General features: G+C 37.9%; 1 protein-coding gene across 4 annotated transcripts in view; it reads right to left on the reverse strand.

Moving 5' to 3' along the window:
• Nucleotides 1-19,372, reverse strand: part of LOC149250703 (uncharacterized) — a 213,601-nt gene that overhangs the window by 125,459 nt on the left and 68,770 nt on the right. For all 4 annotated transcript variants that reach the window (XM_089459198.1, XM_089459199.1, XM_089459200.1 and 1 more), the window contains one exon: nucleotides 10,414-10,533. In XM_089459198.1, the coding sequence (XP_089315324.1) occupies nucleotides 10,414-10,533 (120 nt within the window). The remainder of the gene's footprint in view (nucleotides 1-10,413; nucleotides 10,534-19,372) is intronic.

Below are 19,372 nucleotides of genomic sequence, written 5' to 3' on the forward strand. Positions count from 1 at the left end.
TCTAAACTTAGGAAAATAAAAATATTAATAGGAATTAATAAAAATATGGGTGAGAAGCTTCTAAGAGGCGAGGATCTTAATCTTACTCGTTGATTAGGAACTTAATCTCGGTCGTTGATTCGTCAGCAGGAAAAGTATAAGAGGAGGCTTGAGGGTCAGTTGGAGATCAACCAAGAGATGAAAGAGTTCGATTTTTCTGGGGCGTGGTTTGCTGAGAAAGTCGAGCTAAGTGACCTGAGTTGCAGTGAGAGAGGGGCAATTCGACAGAGGGACTTCAATCCAAGGCTGAGAATACATAGCTGAGAGGCAGAGCAGCAGCAGGAGAGACAACGCAACTCCAGAGAGGGTGACGCAAAAGCTAGAAGGGCTGAATCAATCCCTTAGAGGCAGTGTTGGGGTTTTCTGTGCAACAGAGAGAGCAGCAATTCAACATATTGACTTCTGAGCAAGGGAGGCTCACTGGAAGGGTGACGCAGCTCCTAAAGGAGGTGATGCAGTTCCAGCGCAAAGCTTGGAGCAGCCATCGGCGCCCAGCACTGGGAACACCATTGTCATATGTGGGGTTTGATCATCCATTTGTTGGAATTGTCAAAATATCTATCTCTGGATAGAGGTACTTTTGCCATGTTTATTCTCTGTTGGGTGAGTCGGATTTGGCACCCTAGTTGTATTCAGAAATCTGCTTAATAATACAAACCCTTTATATGTTGCACCGGATTTCCCGAATTGGGTTTTTCCAGGGACGATTGTCCAAAACTAACGGTGTCCCTTGTGTCATTGTCTCAGTTTATTTCAATTCATGATCTGTATGTATGTGTAGGTTGCAATAGAGTTTTCATCGTTATTTAAGTATTTAAATAACTTGTTGAATGTAAAGAACAAGTAGAAGATGATAAACCAGTGATTGCAGTAGGATTTCTTATGTGTAGATTCAGAAATTCTCACATATTGCCCCCCTTCATCATTAAGGAACCCATGATTGTCCCAACCCCTGTTGGGCGATGAACTGCCCAACCTTAAGGGGGTATTCACTTTTATATCATTCACATCATGCTCTCATCCCCTGGATCCTCAAGTAGTTATAAAGAGAAAAATCAATAAAAATCAAAAGGCATATGAAGAAGGGTGGTGTTGTCGCACAGATTGACACGACAATGCTCAGACCGAGGGTTGTCACTCTGATCCACGATCTCTTCGTTTAAGCCTGTCTCCCGCGGCTAAGGGGGGTAGACCCTACGGGATAATGGATGACCCACTGGGGACCAGTTGGTTTGGAAGACACGAATGGAAACCAGCACTAAATAGATTTTATTAATTTAATGGATCAGTGCCTTATGGGGTTAATGTTTAAATGATTACTTATTAAATGTTGCAGAAATGTAAACCATGTAGAGCAATCATTTATCATCAGATAACTCAATCAAAGATTAAATTTTATCAAATGCGAGAAAATGCTCAAATGATACTCCAGCAATTTAAAACTTCGAAAGATAAAGCTTCGATACACAACCATCCAATTTTAAACGCTAACCAGATATCTCATTCATGATCATTCAAGCATACTAAATCACATAAAAATGATAAACATTTTTTCCACATCAAAATTTTAGCCTCGGCAGAAGAGATAAAAAGTAACAGATTCCTGAGCTAAGACTCAAACTGGCAAAATTTTTTCAAAATATTTTTATATTTTCAAACAAAAATTAAAACTAAAAAATCTAAATCTACACTTTAAAAGAAAAGAAACTCCCTTTTTATAATTTTATAATTTTTTTTTTTTTACAAATTTTTATTGTTATATTTAAAAGAAGAACTTGAAACTAAAGTAAACAAAGCTTGAAATGATTAAAATCTAATCTAAAACACTAAATTCTAAACTAAATAAAATCAAAAGTAAAAACTAAGGACTAAAACTTTTTATGCTTTTTGATTTTTTTAATTTTTTTTGTAATTTTTATACTTTTATAAAATTCTAAGCTAAAACATCAAAATAGAACAAAATTAAAATCCTAAATTAAGATCTAGTCTAAACTAAAGTCTAAAAATTAAAAAAAAAAACTTTAATTTTTTTTATTTATTATTATTATTTATATGATTTTAAAATTCTAGATTTAAAATCAAATATAGAGCAAATCTAAAGTCTAAAGTATCTAAAATCAAAGAAACTAGTCTAAACTAATCTAAAGAGACTTTTTTATTTTTGATTTTGATTTTTTTATTTGTTATATGATTATAAAATTCTAAATCACAAAACTAAAATAAAAAAACTAAATATAATCTAATATACATGTAGTGCTAAAAACTAAAGCGCGACTTCAAAAAAAAAAAATTGAATAAAACAAACAAGCTAATGACTAATTCTTAACCCTCAAATAAAAGAACTCATATCTAAATTCAAATTAAACAGACCTATCTTAAAAGTATTCAACGCATATGAGAAAACCCCAAATCTTACCAATGCATACACCTTTCAATGTCTTCTGCAGAATGCATGGACGTGTGCAGGGTTTGTTTTGCAGGCAGAGAGCGGAACAGAAGGGCAGCGTGCTGGTTTTCGATGGCGGAGAAGTCCACAAATGAAGGGCGAAGGTTGCTGGAAGAGCTGCGTATTTACGAATCCATTCAAAACAAAACCATACACATTACCCTAGCTTCTGAAATCAAAACACAGCCTCTGTAAATCAAAATGCAGACAGATTGAAATCGTTGGTTATTGTTTTCTTATGCACTGGTTTGTGGGGACTGTGATTGATGTTGCGGGAAAGTGGTAGCGTGAAGATTGTGTGATTTTTTTTTTGAAGAGAAAACGCAGGCTCTGCAGCTAGCGTGTGGGCTGAGGGATGTAAATGAGAATATGCAGGTGGAGCGATGAATACACAGCAGCAAAGAGAGAGGAAGGGTTGCAAATCGCTGAGCAATCGAAGGCTAAGGAAATACACAGAGGCTTGTTGCAGATAAGATGAAGGGGCTGCGGTGAGAAGTGGAAAACTGAAGCTGCCAGAATGATGCTGCGTGTAGAAAAAGAGCAAAAGCCTGTGTATGGAGCAGAGAGAGAAACTGGGTGCCTTATGACTGCATGAAGAATGCAGGCTCTGAGCTGCAGAAAAATGAGTAGCAGCATGAGAAACTCTACCCAGCCTGCAAATTTTTTTTTTCGAAAATTCCTGCAATAAAATTGAAGCCCCGAGCAGCATAGAAACTAAAACCGTTTAAACCCTTCCTGCTTCAGATTGCATAATGGGAACCCTGAAAATTTTCTTAAAACCTGTACCTGCAACCTGTAATGGCAAAAAATGGAACATCCAAAAAATAATATGTGCAGGAAACAGAACTGAAAACCCTAAATCAGCTAAATAATTACAGCATTTACAGATTTTCGACTCTTAAGTAGCCAGATTTGTCAATAATCACAGTAATATTATCAGAATTTAATTTTAATGCGAGATATTTCAGAAAACCCTGCATGCATTCATAAAAAATATTTCGAATGATAAGCCCGGGATCAAGAACTGGCTGGGCTCTTTCAGAAAACACAACCCAGGACTTGGCTGGTTCAGCCGAGAACTTCCCCTAACGCCCGGTAAACTCAAAACTAAGATTTCCTGCACAGCTTACAATCAACCATTAACATAGAGGGAAAAAATGATAGTGAAATCCAGATCAAATGGAGATACCTGCCATTATATTTCAGAATCTAAACTATCATTCAAACCCTAGAGATCAGACAAGATACCTGTGCCTGAATCAATCTTCATCAAGCTAAAATCAATAGCTGAAAATTGAATTATGCAGAAAGAATAAAAGATCTTACAACATTTCAATAAGAGTAACACCAGCAAGATTTTTAACCCCAAAGTCTTTCTTTATTGCACAAAAAATGACTACAAGAGAGCTTTCTTTAGCACCAGACTCTCAGATCTCATCCTATCTCAAATGACCGCTAGCACCCTATTTAAAGGAAAAATTCCCAACGGCTAGTTCGAGTGATCCATGTCAAAACAAGCTCGACCACCGATGAGGATCAAGATATCTCTTAATCTCATCCGTCGAATTTTTAATGCATTAAAAAATTGAAATTCTGCATTTATTTACTCAAAATATTATTATTTTATTATTTTTTAAGTTTTTTATTTTATTTTATTATTTTATTTTATTTTTTAAATTTTTATTTATTTTTTAAATTTATTTTTTAAATTTTATAAATTTTATTTTATTATTTTATTATTTTGTTTTATTATTTTTTTAATTTTAAATTTATTTTTTAAATGAATCCCCGAACCTAGCCTTTGGAAAATCACCTGGGACCTAGGACTTAGGACTTTTACGAGGGGATTAGGACATTTTCTAACCCTCAAGACACTTTACATCATGACTTTTACAACTTTACATCTCAAGGGGGAGAACCCATTTGACATAGACCCTCATAAACCACCCAGTTCTGCGACACAACTATAATCTAGCAGATTAACACACTAGGATTCTCCTAGATTCTAATGACAAAATCCATTCCGGCTTTGGGGTTAGGCTAAAGGAAAACTCTGCCGATCATGGATCGGTGAGACAAAAAACCTTCCGAAACGTAGATTATCACTAGAAAGTTAGGTCCACCTAGGCAATTTACATACATGACTTATATCTGCTAAGATTATTTACAATTCATACATGCAAACTGGGTTTACAACATAATGCGATCAAGTCGACGATGATTGTCGAATGGCACGGACATGTCGATCAAGCGCTATCCCTTTTGCGAAAAAAGGGGGTGTATTGCTGGGAAGTTGACACGTAGTGGTCAACAGGTGGAAAAACAAAGGTCGGGGTAACTCATGTACCACGATTTCTCCCTCCTACATTTATACACCCAAGTGCAGGCTTCCCTTATCATAGCTACCCTTGTACTGTGGCATGTGGCTTGGAGCCTTCCCCGATGCCCCACTATGTTCGATCATTTTATCACATGACAACTGCCTCTTGATGGATGTACTATGGACCTGTCACTCCCTTAGAGGTTGAAACCACCTAATAGGGTCATTGGTTAACCTCCTTAAACTTGGAGACACTTTGACACTCTAAAGCCCATTATGGAAGAGCATGTCATTATGAAGTGTCCACTTGGTTCCATGGTTTGTAAGCTTATTTACTCAATCACACTAAAGATTTGTTGTACTAGAAAGTGAGGAGACGCATTGGATCTTATACAGGATTACAAGTGGATCTTCATCATGGGGTTTGGTCTCCCTATACAGGGTCCAAGCCCTTCAAAGGGTCATATTGGCATTTGCATGGTGTGCGTTGAGAGCCATGGGCCTCCACTATAGCAGAGAGCAGATAGCCATGCCATGGGATCCTTCAATTCCAACCATTGCTCGCTCGTGTTCCACCTATTTGATGATGATGATGCACCTTGAAAACCTTGTCCAGCTGGCTACACAGTTGCACCACACACTCGACAGTTGATCCAGGGCCCAAATGGAGTTGTGTCTCACCATGGGAGACAACGGGAGGGCTTGCATCATTGTTCCAGCACTTACAAATGGGATACATGCTTGATCGATCAACTTGGAGACCCATGAGGATGTTCTTGTGCGCCCACAACCAATTGGGAGCACCACAGGTCATTTGCTTGGAGATCAAGGGGCCACCGCCTTTGTCACTATAGTTGGAGCCTTTCCACTCATTGTGGCACATATTGGACTCCACTAGGCCTTCCAATGGCCTTCCTAGCTATTTATATATCATTTTGGCCCTCTTAAGAGGTTTATTTTCATGTTATGGAGCTATCTTGGTGGGCTTCTCACCAAAGGGTTGTTATTTATACATTACTTTATTATTAGGGGTATCATTGGGCCTAATTAGGCAAATCAAACCCTTAGAGGATGATAAATATTGATGAGAGGATCATTTTATTCTCATCATCACTTGGATTTGTATCTCTTTGGAGAAAAAGATTTTGGACCTGCTTTTGATGGATGAATTAGAGATTAATTGATGCATTTTGATGTTTGGATACATGCTTTCTTATCTTGGAGCTTCATTCTTGCAAATTTAATGGATGGATATAATCTTTTTGTCTTGTAAGTACTCTTTTGATGTGAAATTTTACATGCTTATTGTGTAATGCATGGAATGTTATTGCTATGGTTATTTTTGTGCCCTCATTGTGATGCGAAATTCTTAAACACTAGGTAATCTTCGCTCATTGCATATGTCATTCATCTTGGCAAGAAAATCGAATCATTCCTAGGGCTGGGTTAGCTCTTTACAACTTTAAACTCTATTAAATGACAAGTCGAAGTATAAATCCTTGTGACCTTGTCGCTGCTTCTCTAAGGCATGAGAAGTTGCAACTAAGTTCCTTGAAAGAGTGAAATTCCTAAATCAAAATCACTTTGACTCCATTTTCCACAATTGGCTAGGCACTGGTTTGAATCCCTTATGATCACCCTAAAATTTTCCCTTTCTTACAACTTTTTTGCCCTAACCCTATACGACCTAGCTAGGGCATCCAATGAATTCCATTTGAGCCATCAATTTGCAGAGAAAGTTGGCAAGGAACTGCGTTGGGGTGTCTCCCACTAGCCCTCCAAGTTTGAAGCCAATCCTACAGTCAGTTTGTGAGAAACACCAAGCCCTAGCTCCAAAATCGTTTGGATTTAGGTTCTTCTAGGTTAGTGGCATTATAACAGATCTCCTATGCTTGAAAACTCAAAGGGATTTCATCTATCACCAATACCTTCTTCCCCCTTGCTTGACCTAGGCTCTTTGTTTGAAGATTCACCCGAAACCCTAGTTCTTGCTTGGGTGCCCTTGGGATTCCTTGCAGTCCCATACCTCCATCATTACTTATCTTACAAGGCCACTTGGAAACCTTGTTTCTAAAAAGGAGTCTTAGGTCTAGGGCACCCCTCATTAAGGAATACCCTAATCCCTAGGTCTAAGCATCCCTTAAGCCTTTCTTAGAGAGCCCTTCACCTTGCTTCTAAAGCAAGTAAGCCCCATTATTTGAGTCTCTCTTGTGAATGGGCCCTTGAAATCACTACCTATCCAATCATTGATTCATCATTCCTAGTGATTTCCTTATACTAGGACTCCTCCCATCTGTGAAAGTCCGTAAAGAGAAGGGGACATTGAATGAGGTAACAGTGGGTCCTTGTCCCACTGTTGCCACTTGGTCTAGTAGTTGCCCCTTTGGAACCCCTCTTAGAACCCCTGCTAGATTGAGCGGTAACAGGCACTTCACAGTGGCATGCCCTTCCAAATCGACTTTAGACATGTATTAATGTTACCTTTCTCAACAAGGGAGTTAATGAAGGACCCTATTAGATGATTTCAACCTCTAAGGGAATGACAGCTCCATGGTACATCCATCAGATGGCAGGTGTCATGTGAAATAATGATGGGATGGAGTGGGGGCAGAGGGATGGCTCCAAGCCCCATGCCATGGTACAAGGGCAGCTATGATGAGGGAAGCCCACACCTTGGGTGTAGGAATGCGGGAGGGAGAAATTGTGGTCTAAGTTCATTTATTTCAGAGAACAGATGGGTATGGTGGAGAACCCCTTCCAATAGCAGGGATCGATTTTCAGTTGCAGATGTTGCAACAACAACAAATGAGAGGGAGTTGCAGTGCAGATTAAGTGTTGGCAGCAGCACAGATGCTGCATCAGAATTGCGCAGTAGTTGGTGGGCAACAACAAACAAACAACAGCAGTGTAACAGGAGATGATACAGAGACAAAGTGTTGTGGCAGGGTATGCAGCACTAAAACACATTCCTTGCTAAGAGGGAGTGTTAGTTTTTATAGCATCGAGTGCGCTCTAGCTACGAAATTTGGTGGAGAGGCTAGAATACATAAGATCTCCAAAACCAAGAAATCATTTCTGGAAGTTCCACCTAGAAGTGTCTCAATTAGATTATTAGTCGTTTTTTAAATATTTCCTAATTCTAAACTTAGGGAATATGATAAATTAATCAGTATTATTTTAGATAAGGTGAGAATCGTCTAGAAACTCACAGAAATTGATCCAAAAATGATTTGAGCCATCAATTAAGATTTAATCTTGGTCGTTGGAGTCCCAACAGGAAGATATAAGAAGGGATCGATGGGGTGATGGAGAACACACCAATGCAAATACTTAGTTGTCGAGGCAGTTCAATTTTCTCAATGGCAGAGATTTAGTAGAGAAGATAAAGCCAAAAGGTGAGTTGCAGGTGGTAGAGGGGGTTAGCAGCATTCCAAGAGGAAATATTCCATTCCCAGGAAGAGGCAGTGAGAGGAATGCTGAAATCCCTAGAGGTTCTACGCACGCACTGCATAGAGGGCGATGCAAAAGGTTCAGCGTGTGACTAGGGAGGTAATTTTGGTGGCAGAAATTAGTTGTGGGGTGAGAGAAAATTCTCATAATAATTTTGCTAGTATTTTCCTCAGATAAGATTGCTAGTAGAGCATCTAAATTATTGTACTCAGAATTGCTGCTTAAGAATAATAATAAAACCCTCATCTGTTGCACCGGTTTTCCCACGATGGATTTTTCAGGGGACAATTATCCAAAAATAACTATGTCAAAATTCTTATGTGTGCGCTAGAATTTCTTAGTTTCCATTCTTTTATTTTCCGCGGTATTTTTATGGTGAAAATTGCAGTTATGATTTTATTCATTGTTTGTCGTAGCAAATAAACTGCATAATTTAATTTACAGTTAGGAGAATAATTTCCAGTTGCTACAATAGATGAAATTTTCACAATGCCCACATACCAACCCAGGACATAAGAATCCCATCGAGGCAAGGAGTTACAGCCCACTAGGGGATAGCCAGCAGAGCCACAAAACCAAGCACCATGAAGACAAAGCTAAAAACACTGCCCATGATTGTCCACCACTGGGGATCTAGGATACAATTTTACACTTCATCCCACATGGCTTTACAAGGCTATAAATTGCACACATTTGGGCTTACAGATGGCAATGGTCAAAAGTTTAGGAGTACCTCTGGTGAAAGAGAGTTAACAGGACCTGTTAGAATACTTCCAAGATTTTTCAAAATTCACTTTTATTTCAAGGACATGAATTTTGATAATTCACAATAACTAAATATCCATACACCAACATTGTCTCATGGACAGAAATATCCATAATTTCATTCAATTTGATTTTAAATATCATATACAGCTTAATTTCAAACTTAAAAAATTGGTTGTTCCTTTGACAATGTCATACATGAATGCTACAGAACAAGGAAATGAAAAAGAAACACAAGAAGAAGCAAGTTTGGATAATTTCATCTGGAGGAAGACCAGGACTACTAGAAACTGAACATCCTGTGCAGACAAACATAATTTTTTGCTCAACTAAGAACCAATTCACACAAGCTTTGGTGTGAAACAAAAGAAAGAATGGAAAAATAGGGCATGTCCAGTACACATATAGGGATAGGTGGAGAACAAGCAGCATTTCCTACCACATTGGGAGGCATAAAACCACTTCAGTAAAGCAAAGAAAATAGCAGTTGGGCTGAGTGTTCCGAAAGGGCCAAGTAGACATGGGAGCCTCAGGGATGATGTGCCTTACATACAAGTTATTGAAAGCCAATCCAACCTGTCTAGGAGACATGTCCATGGAAAGAATAAGGCCAAGCCCAGTTGAGTAGTCAAAAACGTCTTTGTATCATGTTATGTATCTTGTCTCCTTATTGTATCTTGGAATTTTGCATCAGATACAAGTGTTCCATCCCATAGGACAGTTGACAACATAATTGTCTTAATAAAAGTCAATTCAATTCAATTCTCTCCCTCTATGTGTGCATGTGTGTTTTCATAAATTGATACACATTATGTTCCCAGACAAAAGAAACAAGAAAAGAGGAAATGAAAACAAAACAAGGGCTAGAGGGTTTTGGAAAAGAAACACACACACACCCTCCCCCCACACGCTATGCATATACGTAGGAAAGAATCTAGTTCATCAAGGATTAAAATAATACACCATTATGTAATCCATTTCAATTCTCAAATATAATACACCATTATGCAATGTATCAATGTTATAAATTAAATTGTAATTATATTGGAATGTTTGTATTTTTCTCCTCCCATCTCTTGTTTAAATTGTTTTCAAAATGCTGCCATGGACAGAGAGATGCCCAAGAAATGGAGTTTCCATCATGCTTTTGTTTCTTGATCGTTTCTTAGAGAAAACGTCCCCTGTTGTACTGCTTTTGGTAAGATAGATAGATATGCATATGTACACTCGCATGCATATAAATGTGTGGGCATTCACACAAGTATTTGCTAGTGAGCAATGTATCTAAGTGAAAGACTGAAAATTTGGAGAACAAAACTTTACGAATGCATGTCATGACCACCAATCCTTGTCATATTGAAATCTTGACCCTAATAATGAAGAAGTAACATACCTTTTACTCTTCCTGTTTTAATTTCTTCTTCCAATGGTGCATCGATACTAGGAACACCAAATTGAATCATTTCTCTTCCATGACCTTTCATTGGTCTCTTGAAAACCACAAACGTCTGACCTGCTTCATCAACATTGATAAGCACTCCATATTCACATACACATGCATTCACATTACATTATACAAATTACATCATAAACCATAAATTGAACAGTAAAACTCCAGAAAATTTAAAACATAAAATACTCAAAGATCAAAAATGATATGATTCAAAGGAAAAGCAATATATGTGACATCGAGGATGTGAGAAACAGAAGCATATTCCCTTATGTTGTAAGAATGCACAGCACATAAGAACATCCAAGAAGAATAAACATACATTTCAACAGCAAAAAAATAATCTTACAGGTTGTCACAAGCAACACTCGTGAGCAAAGGAAATTCCTCTAAGCACCATGCATAAGCAATATGAAATCTGAATTGTCCACAGAAAATGACATCAAGGATGTCCATTGTACAACTAAATCAGTTTGACACCGCATAATTTCGTAGAGTATTTAGTAATTTACATTGTCTTGATTAATTAGGCATCTTGCTACATATACATTCACTATCTTCAAATAAGGAGTTTGCTTTGGATAATCTACATTGTTGTTTGTCTGTATTCACTATTTAAGCATAGTTTCATAATAGTTACCATGTTGCAAGCAAAGTTATGGCCAGGTAACACATATATTAAGAAGTCCTAAAGTGATAAAGTCAAACATTGAAAGGGTGATATTGGCCAAAGAGCAGAGACTCTGATTTTGTCATTATGCAAGTCAAAAATAAGTTTGCTTGTAAAAATGATAGGCTCAGGAAATATTGAAATGCAGCCTGGGACAGTATGGAACTTTGATGCTCTTAATATTGAGACTGTCCCTAGAGAAAAGAATAGCCATGCTGATGAGCTTGCGGTAGCAGCATCCACTTTGTAGCTATCGGATGGATTGGTAAATGATAAAGTTAAGATGGAGTTAGTTTTTAGGCCTTCGATTTCTGAATAATTTAAAAGAATTTGAGGATTTTAACATTGGCTACAAGGAGGAAGTATGTAATTATACAGAGAGTAATGATGTAACAAATCCTACTCCCAGGGGTCAGGTAGCCTTGGAGCGACTCTTTGATAGGCATGATGCCACAAAGAGGAAAGAGGAAAAGAAGATTGATCCAGGGGAATTCATTGAAGTAAAAAATGGTACCTCGGATGATCCTAAGATTGTTAAAATTGGTAAAGTTACCTCGCATGATCCTAAGATTGTTAAAATTGGTAAAGGTACTAGTGAGGAAGAAAGGAAGAAATTAGTTGATTTACTTCATGAATATAGAGATGTGTTAGCATTTTCCTATGATGAGTTGAAAGGTTACATGGAAGATGTTATGAAACATACTATCCCTTTGAAGGATGAAAATGCTAAACCATTTCGTCATAAACTTAGGCAAATTAATCCTAAGTTAGCCCCCTTGGTTTAAAAAGAGCTTCAGAAAATGCTTGCAGCTGGAATTATTGCGCATACTCGTCATTCGTCATGGTGTTCAAAAATGGTGATTGTTAGGAAAAAGAATGGATCGATTAGACTTTGTGTTGACTTTAGAAACCTTAACTTAGCCTGTAAGAAAGATAATTACCGCTTGCCTAATATGGAGACTTTGCTACAAAGGGTAACTAGGTGCATGATGTCATTGTTAGATGGTTTCTCAGGTTATAACCAAGTCTGGGTGAAGAAGGAAGATAGACATAAGAATATTTTCACCACACCATGGGGAACTTTTGAATATATCAAGATGCCCTTTGGGTTGACCAATGTTAGAGCAACTTTTCAGAGGGCTATGGATTATGCCTTTAAGGGTTTAATTGGTAAAATTATCGAGATTTATCCAGATGATCTTACGGTGTTTTCAAAAGATGGACTTGCTCACATTGATCATCTAAGGAAAATCTTCGATAGGTGCAGAGAATATGGAATTTCCTTGAATCCTGCTAAGTTTGTGTTTGGAGTAACTGAGGGTAAATTACTTGGTCACATCATCTCTAAGGATGGGATCAAAATCAATCCTGAAAGAGTTGAGGCAATCCAAAAGACTTCCTTGCCTCATAACATTAAATCCCTTCAGTGCTTCCTAGGAATGATTAACTTTCTTAGGAGGTTTATTGCAAACTATGTATAAATTGTTAAGCCTATTCAAAGTCTCTTGAAGAAAGATGCAAAATTTGTATGGACAGATGAGGGTAGGAAGGCTTTTCAGGAAATCAAGGGTTCTATTGTGAAGGCTCCTATTTTAGTTGGCCTGGATTATTCAAAGGAGTTTATGATCTTTTCCTTTGCTTCAGAGGACACTATTGCGGGTGTGTTGCTTCAAAAGAATAAGGAAGGACATGAGAAACTGATTGCTTTCATTAGTAGGTCGCTTCAAAGTTCTGAGCTAAATTATAGTACTATCGAAAAGCAAGCTTATGCCTTGGTCAAATCTCTTAAGCATTTCAAAACTTATGTGGGTTATTCTTGTTGAGAAATCAATAGGGCTTAAATTGAAGTGATTTCTCTTTAACTTGATAACTACTTGTGATATTCTTTTACGCTTCTTTATGATTAGCTTCTTCTTCTCTTATTATTATAGTGTTATTATCATTAAACAACTACCAAAACATGAAGATCAATAGAACAAATGGGCACAAGATGTCAGCTGCTAGCCAGGGCCAAAACCTCTCCTAAAGAGGAAAAGCCACAAAAATCTCCTCTTCTTATACAATCTTCAAATAGCGAATTCCAAGACCCTTAGACCCAAGACCAAGACCCTTCCAATACCAAGTCAACCTTCTTGAGGATGTGCTTCTCTTCACCAAGTCAAATCAAGTCAAATCTCTTCCAAATGCTCAACTTCAACCTCTGGCAACATACTTCAACCCCAGCAACAAACTTCGGCCCTCACTGTAGACCTGTAACTTCGGCCCTCCTGCAATTTGCTACAACTTTGCACATGTGGGTGATTAGGGCTCTTTTAGGCTTCCCCTTTCCTTCACTTGGGTTGCTTCTTCAAAGGCTTGTAGATGATCAATTTGACTTTGTTACTTCAGATTTTGTTCCTTCTTTTATAGTTCAGAAATTTCATCCTTGTAGCTACAAAACCCTAGCCTCCTTCGCACATGTGAGAGATAGAGAGAGAGAAAATCAAAATTTTGTCTTTCCTTCTTTCTTCTAGCCCTTCGCTTGTCTTCTTGCTTCTTATCTTTTCTTCCTTGATCGAATGAGTGAGTGAGTCTCCAAATGAAGTCGAATGGTTTCTTATATAAAGGCTTTCAAAGAGAACAAATAGCCCTAATGACGCATGTTGTCGCTCAAATTGTACAAGCATGTTGCGACAATGACTCGGGGTGGGGCTGTTACTCTGATCCCTACCCTCTCCGTTCTAGTTGTCTCCCAACCGCAGGCTATTGGGGGTAGTCCCTACGAAATGTGAGAATGCGAGATTTATTGGCAACCAACAAATCCGAGAGACACGATTGAATGGCCTAGCCACTTGGTTGATTTTAGCAATTTAATAGATCAGATTGGATTTTAGTAAGACCAATGCCTTATGGAGTCAATTAATTTATTTGTATCAATTAAGTACCAAATGACCAGATAAACAGTTGCTGCTTAAGAGATGCTTAGCTATCCTATATGAAATGCAAATCCTACAATCTAGGTGGGATGCAAGATCTTGGTGTATTTTGGTTAAATGCCTAACTTAGTGAAACCCTTAATCCTTAGCTATTTTGAGGCTAGCCTCTAAAGTAGGTTGTAGAGAGAAATTAAGGCGAAGCAAGCAAAGGCTTGGTTAACGATACCTCCCCTTAAAATCTAACCTCTCGGTGCCTCTGGCACTACAGAGACTATGGCTCTGACAACTGCAAGGTCACCGTGTTAACCACTAGAGAAGTTCTATCTTTCGCAAGATACAAGATGAAGGGTATTCCTATCTTTCTATCAACCAAGCTTAGGCTTGGAGGTCAATTTATTAATGTAAAATTGGGCCTAGAATACAAATGCAAGATGATTGAGTGTTTTTGAGTTAAGATTGCTTATGATCATGGGTACTTAGTTACAATTGATCTTTGGTTATGATGAAAGAGTACTTAATTGACACATGAAGGACAATCTTAACCACAAAATAGAGCACTCAAGACAAATTGTACCCAGTTTGGGAGATATTAAAATAATTAATATTTTTAATGGAGTTCCTAAGTCTAAAATTAGGAAAAATAATATATTAATGGGTATTAATATAAAACTGGGTTAGAAGGTTCCAAAAGTCATGGATCAAGCCAAATCTAATCTTAATCGTTGATTAGAGATGTAATCTCAATCGTTGAAGGACCAATAGGAAAAGTATAAGAGGAGGCTTGAGGGTCAATTGGAGAATACACCAGAGTGATCAGTCATTCAATTTACTAGAGCGGGGTTGCTAAGTAAAGTCGAATCACTGATCAGCAGCGAGGTAGAGATAGTGCCGAGAGACCAGCGCAGAGGTAGAGAGGCAGACGCAAAAGCCAGAACAAGCCACGCAGAACCTAGCAAAGAAATAGTGTCGAGAGACCAGCGCAGAGGTAGAGAGGCAAACGCAGAAGCCAGAACAAGCCACGCAGAACCTAGCAGAGAAAGCGCAGAGCCCAGAGGGCCTACGTCATCCACACAGAGGGCAGCAGGAGTGACGCAGAGCGTCCCAGACGCTGCACAATGCCTCAGAGGGCTGACACGGAGGGTTCTGAGGTTGATGCAAAGGCCAGGAGGGCTGACAAAGTGCTTCAGTGTTGCTGGAGAGGGTTTCGTGGGGCAGGTTTTCTGAATACCTGCTTGCGAATAGAGAGGTATTATTGCCAGTTGTTTTTCTCTGTTGGGTGAGGCAGTTTGGCACCCAGTTGTACTCAAGGATATATTGCATAATAATAAACCCTCAGAATTGCTGCAACCGTTTTCCCGCATTGGGTTTTTCCCAGGACGAGTTGTCGAAAAAATAACGGTGTCACTTGTGTGTTTGTTTTCTTTAGCTATTGATCTGTAGATGGTTGACACTATATTGTGTTATTTCATTATTTATATGTTTTAAATAACTTGTTCGTAATTAACAAGTAGAAGAAATAAACCAGAAGAATACAGATTAAATTTCTAATGGGTAATACTTAGAAATCTCATAAGTATTCAATGTAACCAAGAGATAATTGCTCAAAACAAGATTAATGCTCTTTATAACAATTCATCAATATGTCAAAGATAAAATTATCGTCCACAATATATATTCAATTTAACCATGAACAATAAATGACAATAATGGCTATAAGAAAGATTAGAGCACTTGTCTATGATATTACTTTGAACAATTAGCCAAGGTTCCTTAGAGACAATACAAGAATGGAAAAAATTGATTAAGAGATTACCACAATGATGATTAGAACAATTAGATCTCCAAAAGGAACAAGTGACTAAACATTAAGATGCCCAAGTCCAATATCCTTTGAATTACCAACTTAAGCAATATCAACCATTCAATAAGATATTCAACTCTTGAGATTGATGACTGAGTTACTTAGTGCAAAATTATGATCTTTTAGATTATGGAACTCACAAGAAAGCAATTTGTTAGTATTCGTATTAGAGAGCAATGCAACAACCTAGCCAATTGTCAAACCACTACTTCAATGTAATGCTATCAATGTAAACAATCCTTTTCACAATGTGTTATGCTTATCAATAGAGCATTAACCTATATTAGGAACCTTTATGTACTTGTGCTCAAATTTCATGACAGCAGTAAGCTAAATTCAATGAGAGCGCTTAGGAATGTAATAAATGAAATGCTTATGAATGCAAAAAATGCAAATGAGGTAGCCCAATTAAACCACTTTGCCAACACAAGATTCTAAACAATGATGCAAGGGAAATTAGAGACGAAAGCTTAATGAGCTTAGGATATTTTAGATGTCAATATTGCTGTTATGATCAGACCTTGTTATGCTTCTTTAAACAATATGACAGTCATCAAAATTCATGAAACAAGCCAAATGACTATTACCAATTGATGCAATGACTTGTTAATGTATTTAGACGACTTGTTAATTAGATTTATGCCACTTAGATGAGTTATATACCATTGTAAACAAAGTGATAAAAGGATGCTTGTAAAACAGAGATGAAATGAGGATTTGAGGAGGCAAACCAAAGGATGCTTGTAAAACAGAGATGAAATGAGGCTTTGAGGCGGGAAACCAATAGGCCTTTAGGCCTTGAAAATGGCTAGTTTGCTTGCCCAAAATTTCTCGAATGAGGTGACCTCTTGCAACCACAAAGTATTAGAGGCAAAAATCCAAATAATGACCCAAGCAATGACTGAAATGAGGCAAAGAGGGCTGAAAGAGGGCAATAATGAGGGCTAGAAGCCTAGGAAAGGGCGGCAGCTAAGGGAGGAGGACTAATAGGCCTACTGCAAGGAGGAAGAAGACAAATAGGCCTTCCATCAAGGCTTAGAAGAGGTTGTGGCCCCTAGGGCAGGCCTCCAAGAGGCTACCGCTAGGGAAAAGAAGGTTGCGGCTAAGGGGAATCAGGGCCTTAGGCCTGCGGCTGTTAGTTTTTGTAGCAACAGAGGTGTTCTAGGCAATGTTTTAAAACTGGAACCGGTGACCGAACCGGTCCATCTAATGAACCGGGTTTCGAACCAAGACTGGTTAGGTCTAAACAAACCGGTTAAAAAAAATACATTAAATAATTATTTTTTAATGAAAAAAACTATTTTTAAGATATAAAACCACGATTCCAAGCCAATAGAAACAAAATATGCAAGGTTTGTTCATCTATATACCATGTAAAGGTGAATATATCAAAATCGCATCGAGTACAATACATATCCACAACAAAATACATAATCAATGAGGCTCTGAATGGCCTCTAGAGTTCGAAAACAATGCTCTAAGCTATGGGGTCACTGAACTACTACAAGTCTACATATCAATGATCAACAACATGATCACTCATCATGATCAAACTCATCACCACTACTAGACAAGAGATCATCAACATGAGCTACATAAATAATATGCCTCCGAGTTTGAGGACTCCTAAAACTCCTCTACAACTTTAGTAGTAGTAGCAAAAATAGACATCAAAACTACAAATCACTGATCAACATGGTCACTCATGAAACTCATCATTGATTCAACGCTACTAGAAATACATAAACATCATCAACAAGAGATACATGAACATCATCTAGCTCAAAGTCTTCAGACTTGGATTGCTCAACCTTATAACATGATAGAAATTGAAAAGGTTTAACATGCCTAACCAATGATTTTGGTTTGAGTGAAGGGTTCATCTCCTCAACCTTATAATGTGGTAGAAAAAGATTAGCATGCCTAACCAGTTGTTTTCCTTTGAGTGAAGGGTGCATTCTTGTTAAGGCCATGGTAGAGGAGTTCAACAATCAGTACCACCAACATCAACAAAGTTCAACAATCAATGCCAGCACAATCAAGGTTCTCAAAGGACTTCATGCTCTTGATCAAATGCCAATCTCATACCCTCACGCATGATAGAATCAAATGGAAACATTGCAAACCCCCAAACCATGAAATCCCGAAAACCATTAAGTCTGCCGAATTTTGAGCGAAATCTAAAATTCTAGTTTCTCCATATGAAATCCAATGAGGTCGAAACCACTCTCAAACACCTTGAGTCATTTCATGGTAATGTTAAAAATTTAAGTCAAAGAATGAAAATGAAAATTAAAGGAAATGTCACTTTTACTTTAAGAATTTAACATTACCATTAAGTGCCAACATTCTGCCGAATTTTGAGCGAAATCTAAAATTCTAGTTTCTCCATATGAAATCCAATGAGGTCGAAACCACTCTCAAACACCCTGAGTCATTTCATGGTAATGTTAAAAATTTAAGTCAAAGAATGAAAATGAAAATTAAAGGAAATGTCACTTTTACTTTAAGAATTTAACATTACCATTAAGTGCCAACATTGTTAGGGTTGAGCTGTGTCAAGAAACTAAGAGGGTAGGCATGTTTTTCTTGGAGGGACTCTTTTTGGAGGAAAACAATCCCAAATTTCCCTCAAACCAGCTTCAAAACTCACAAAAATGCATTTTGTGGGGGTTATAGTTGCCCTGGCAATAAAACAGCCGGTTTAGGACAAAACCGGCCGATTCCATCCTAAACCAGCCGGTTAGGGCAAAAAAAAAGGCGAAATGAGAAGGTAAACCAAGTTTTTAAGCCAGTTTGACCCGGTGGGCTTGCTAACCAGTTGGTTTGACCGATTACCGGTTAAGACCCGGTCGGTTTTTAAAACACTGGTTCTAGGCAAGAAATTTGGTGGAGAGGCTATAATACATGAGATCTCCAAAACACAAAAATTTCTGGAAATTCCACCTAGAGATGGCTTGATTAGATTATTAACCAGTTTTTAAATATTTCCTAAGTCTAAACTTAGGGAATATGGTTAATTAATTAGAATTAATTAAGTTAAGATGCAATCATCTAGAAACTCATACAGATTGACTCCAAGATGATCTTAGCCATTGATTAAGTTTTAATCCTAGTCGTTGGTGCTCCAACAGTGGATTATAAGAATAAGTCAATGGGCACTTGGAGAAAACACATCAAAAATTCGATTTCCTTGGCAAATCGATTTCCAGAGAGCAGCACCAGTTGTCGGAGAGCCAAAATTCGAAGCAGAGAGTGAAGGGCAGGGATAGTGAGGTTGGAGGAAGTTTTCTCAATCCAACAAGTGCATTTGCAAAGAGGCAGAAGTACCACAGTGAGGCTGACGTAGGGGCTACGCAAAAGCCTCTAGAGGGCAGTTCGATTTAGCTGGAGAGAAGTTGAGCTTCAGTTCTAGAGGCCGCGAAAGGGTTCTAGAAGGGTGGAGAGATAGTTTCT

Source organism: Pinus tabuliformis, chromosome 7 (assembly GCF_031772625.1).
Source record: "Pinus tabuliformis cultivar Carrire ecotype Pingquan chromosome 7, CPIR1, whole genome shotgun sequence".
NCBI lineage: Eukaryota > Viridiplantae > Streptophyta > Pinopsida > Pinales > Pinaceae > Pinus > Pinus tabuliformis.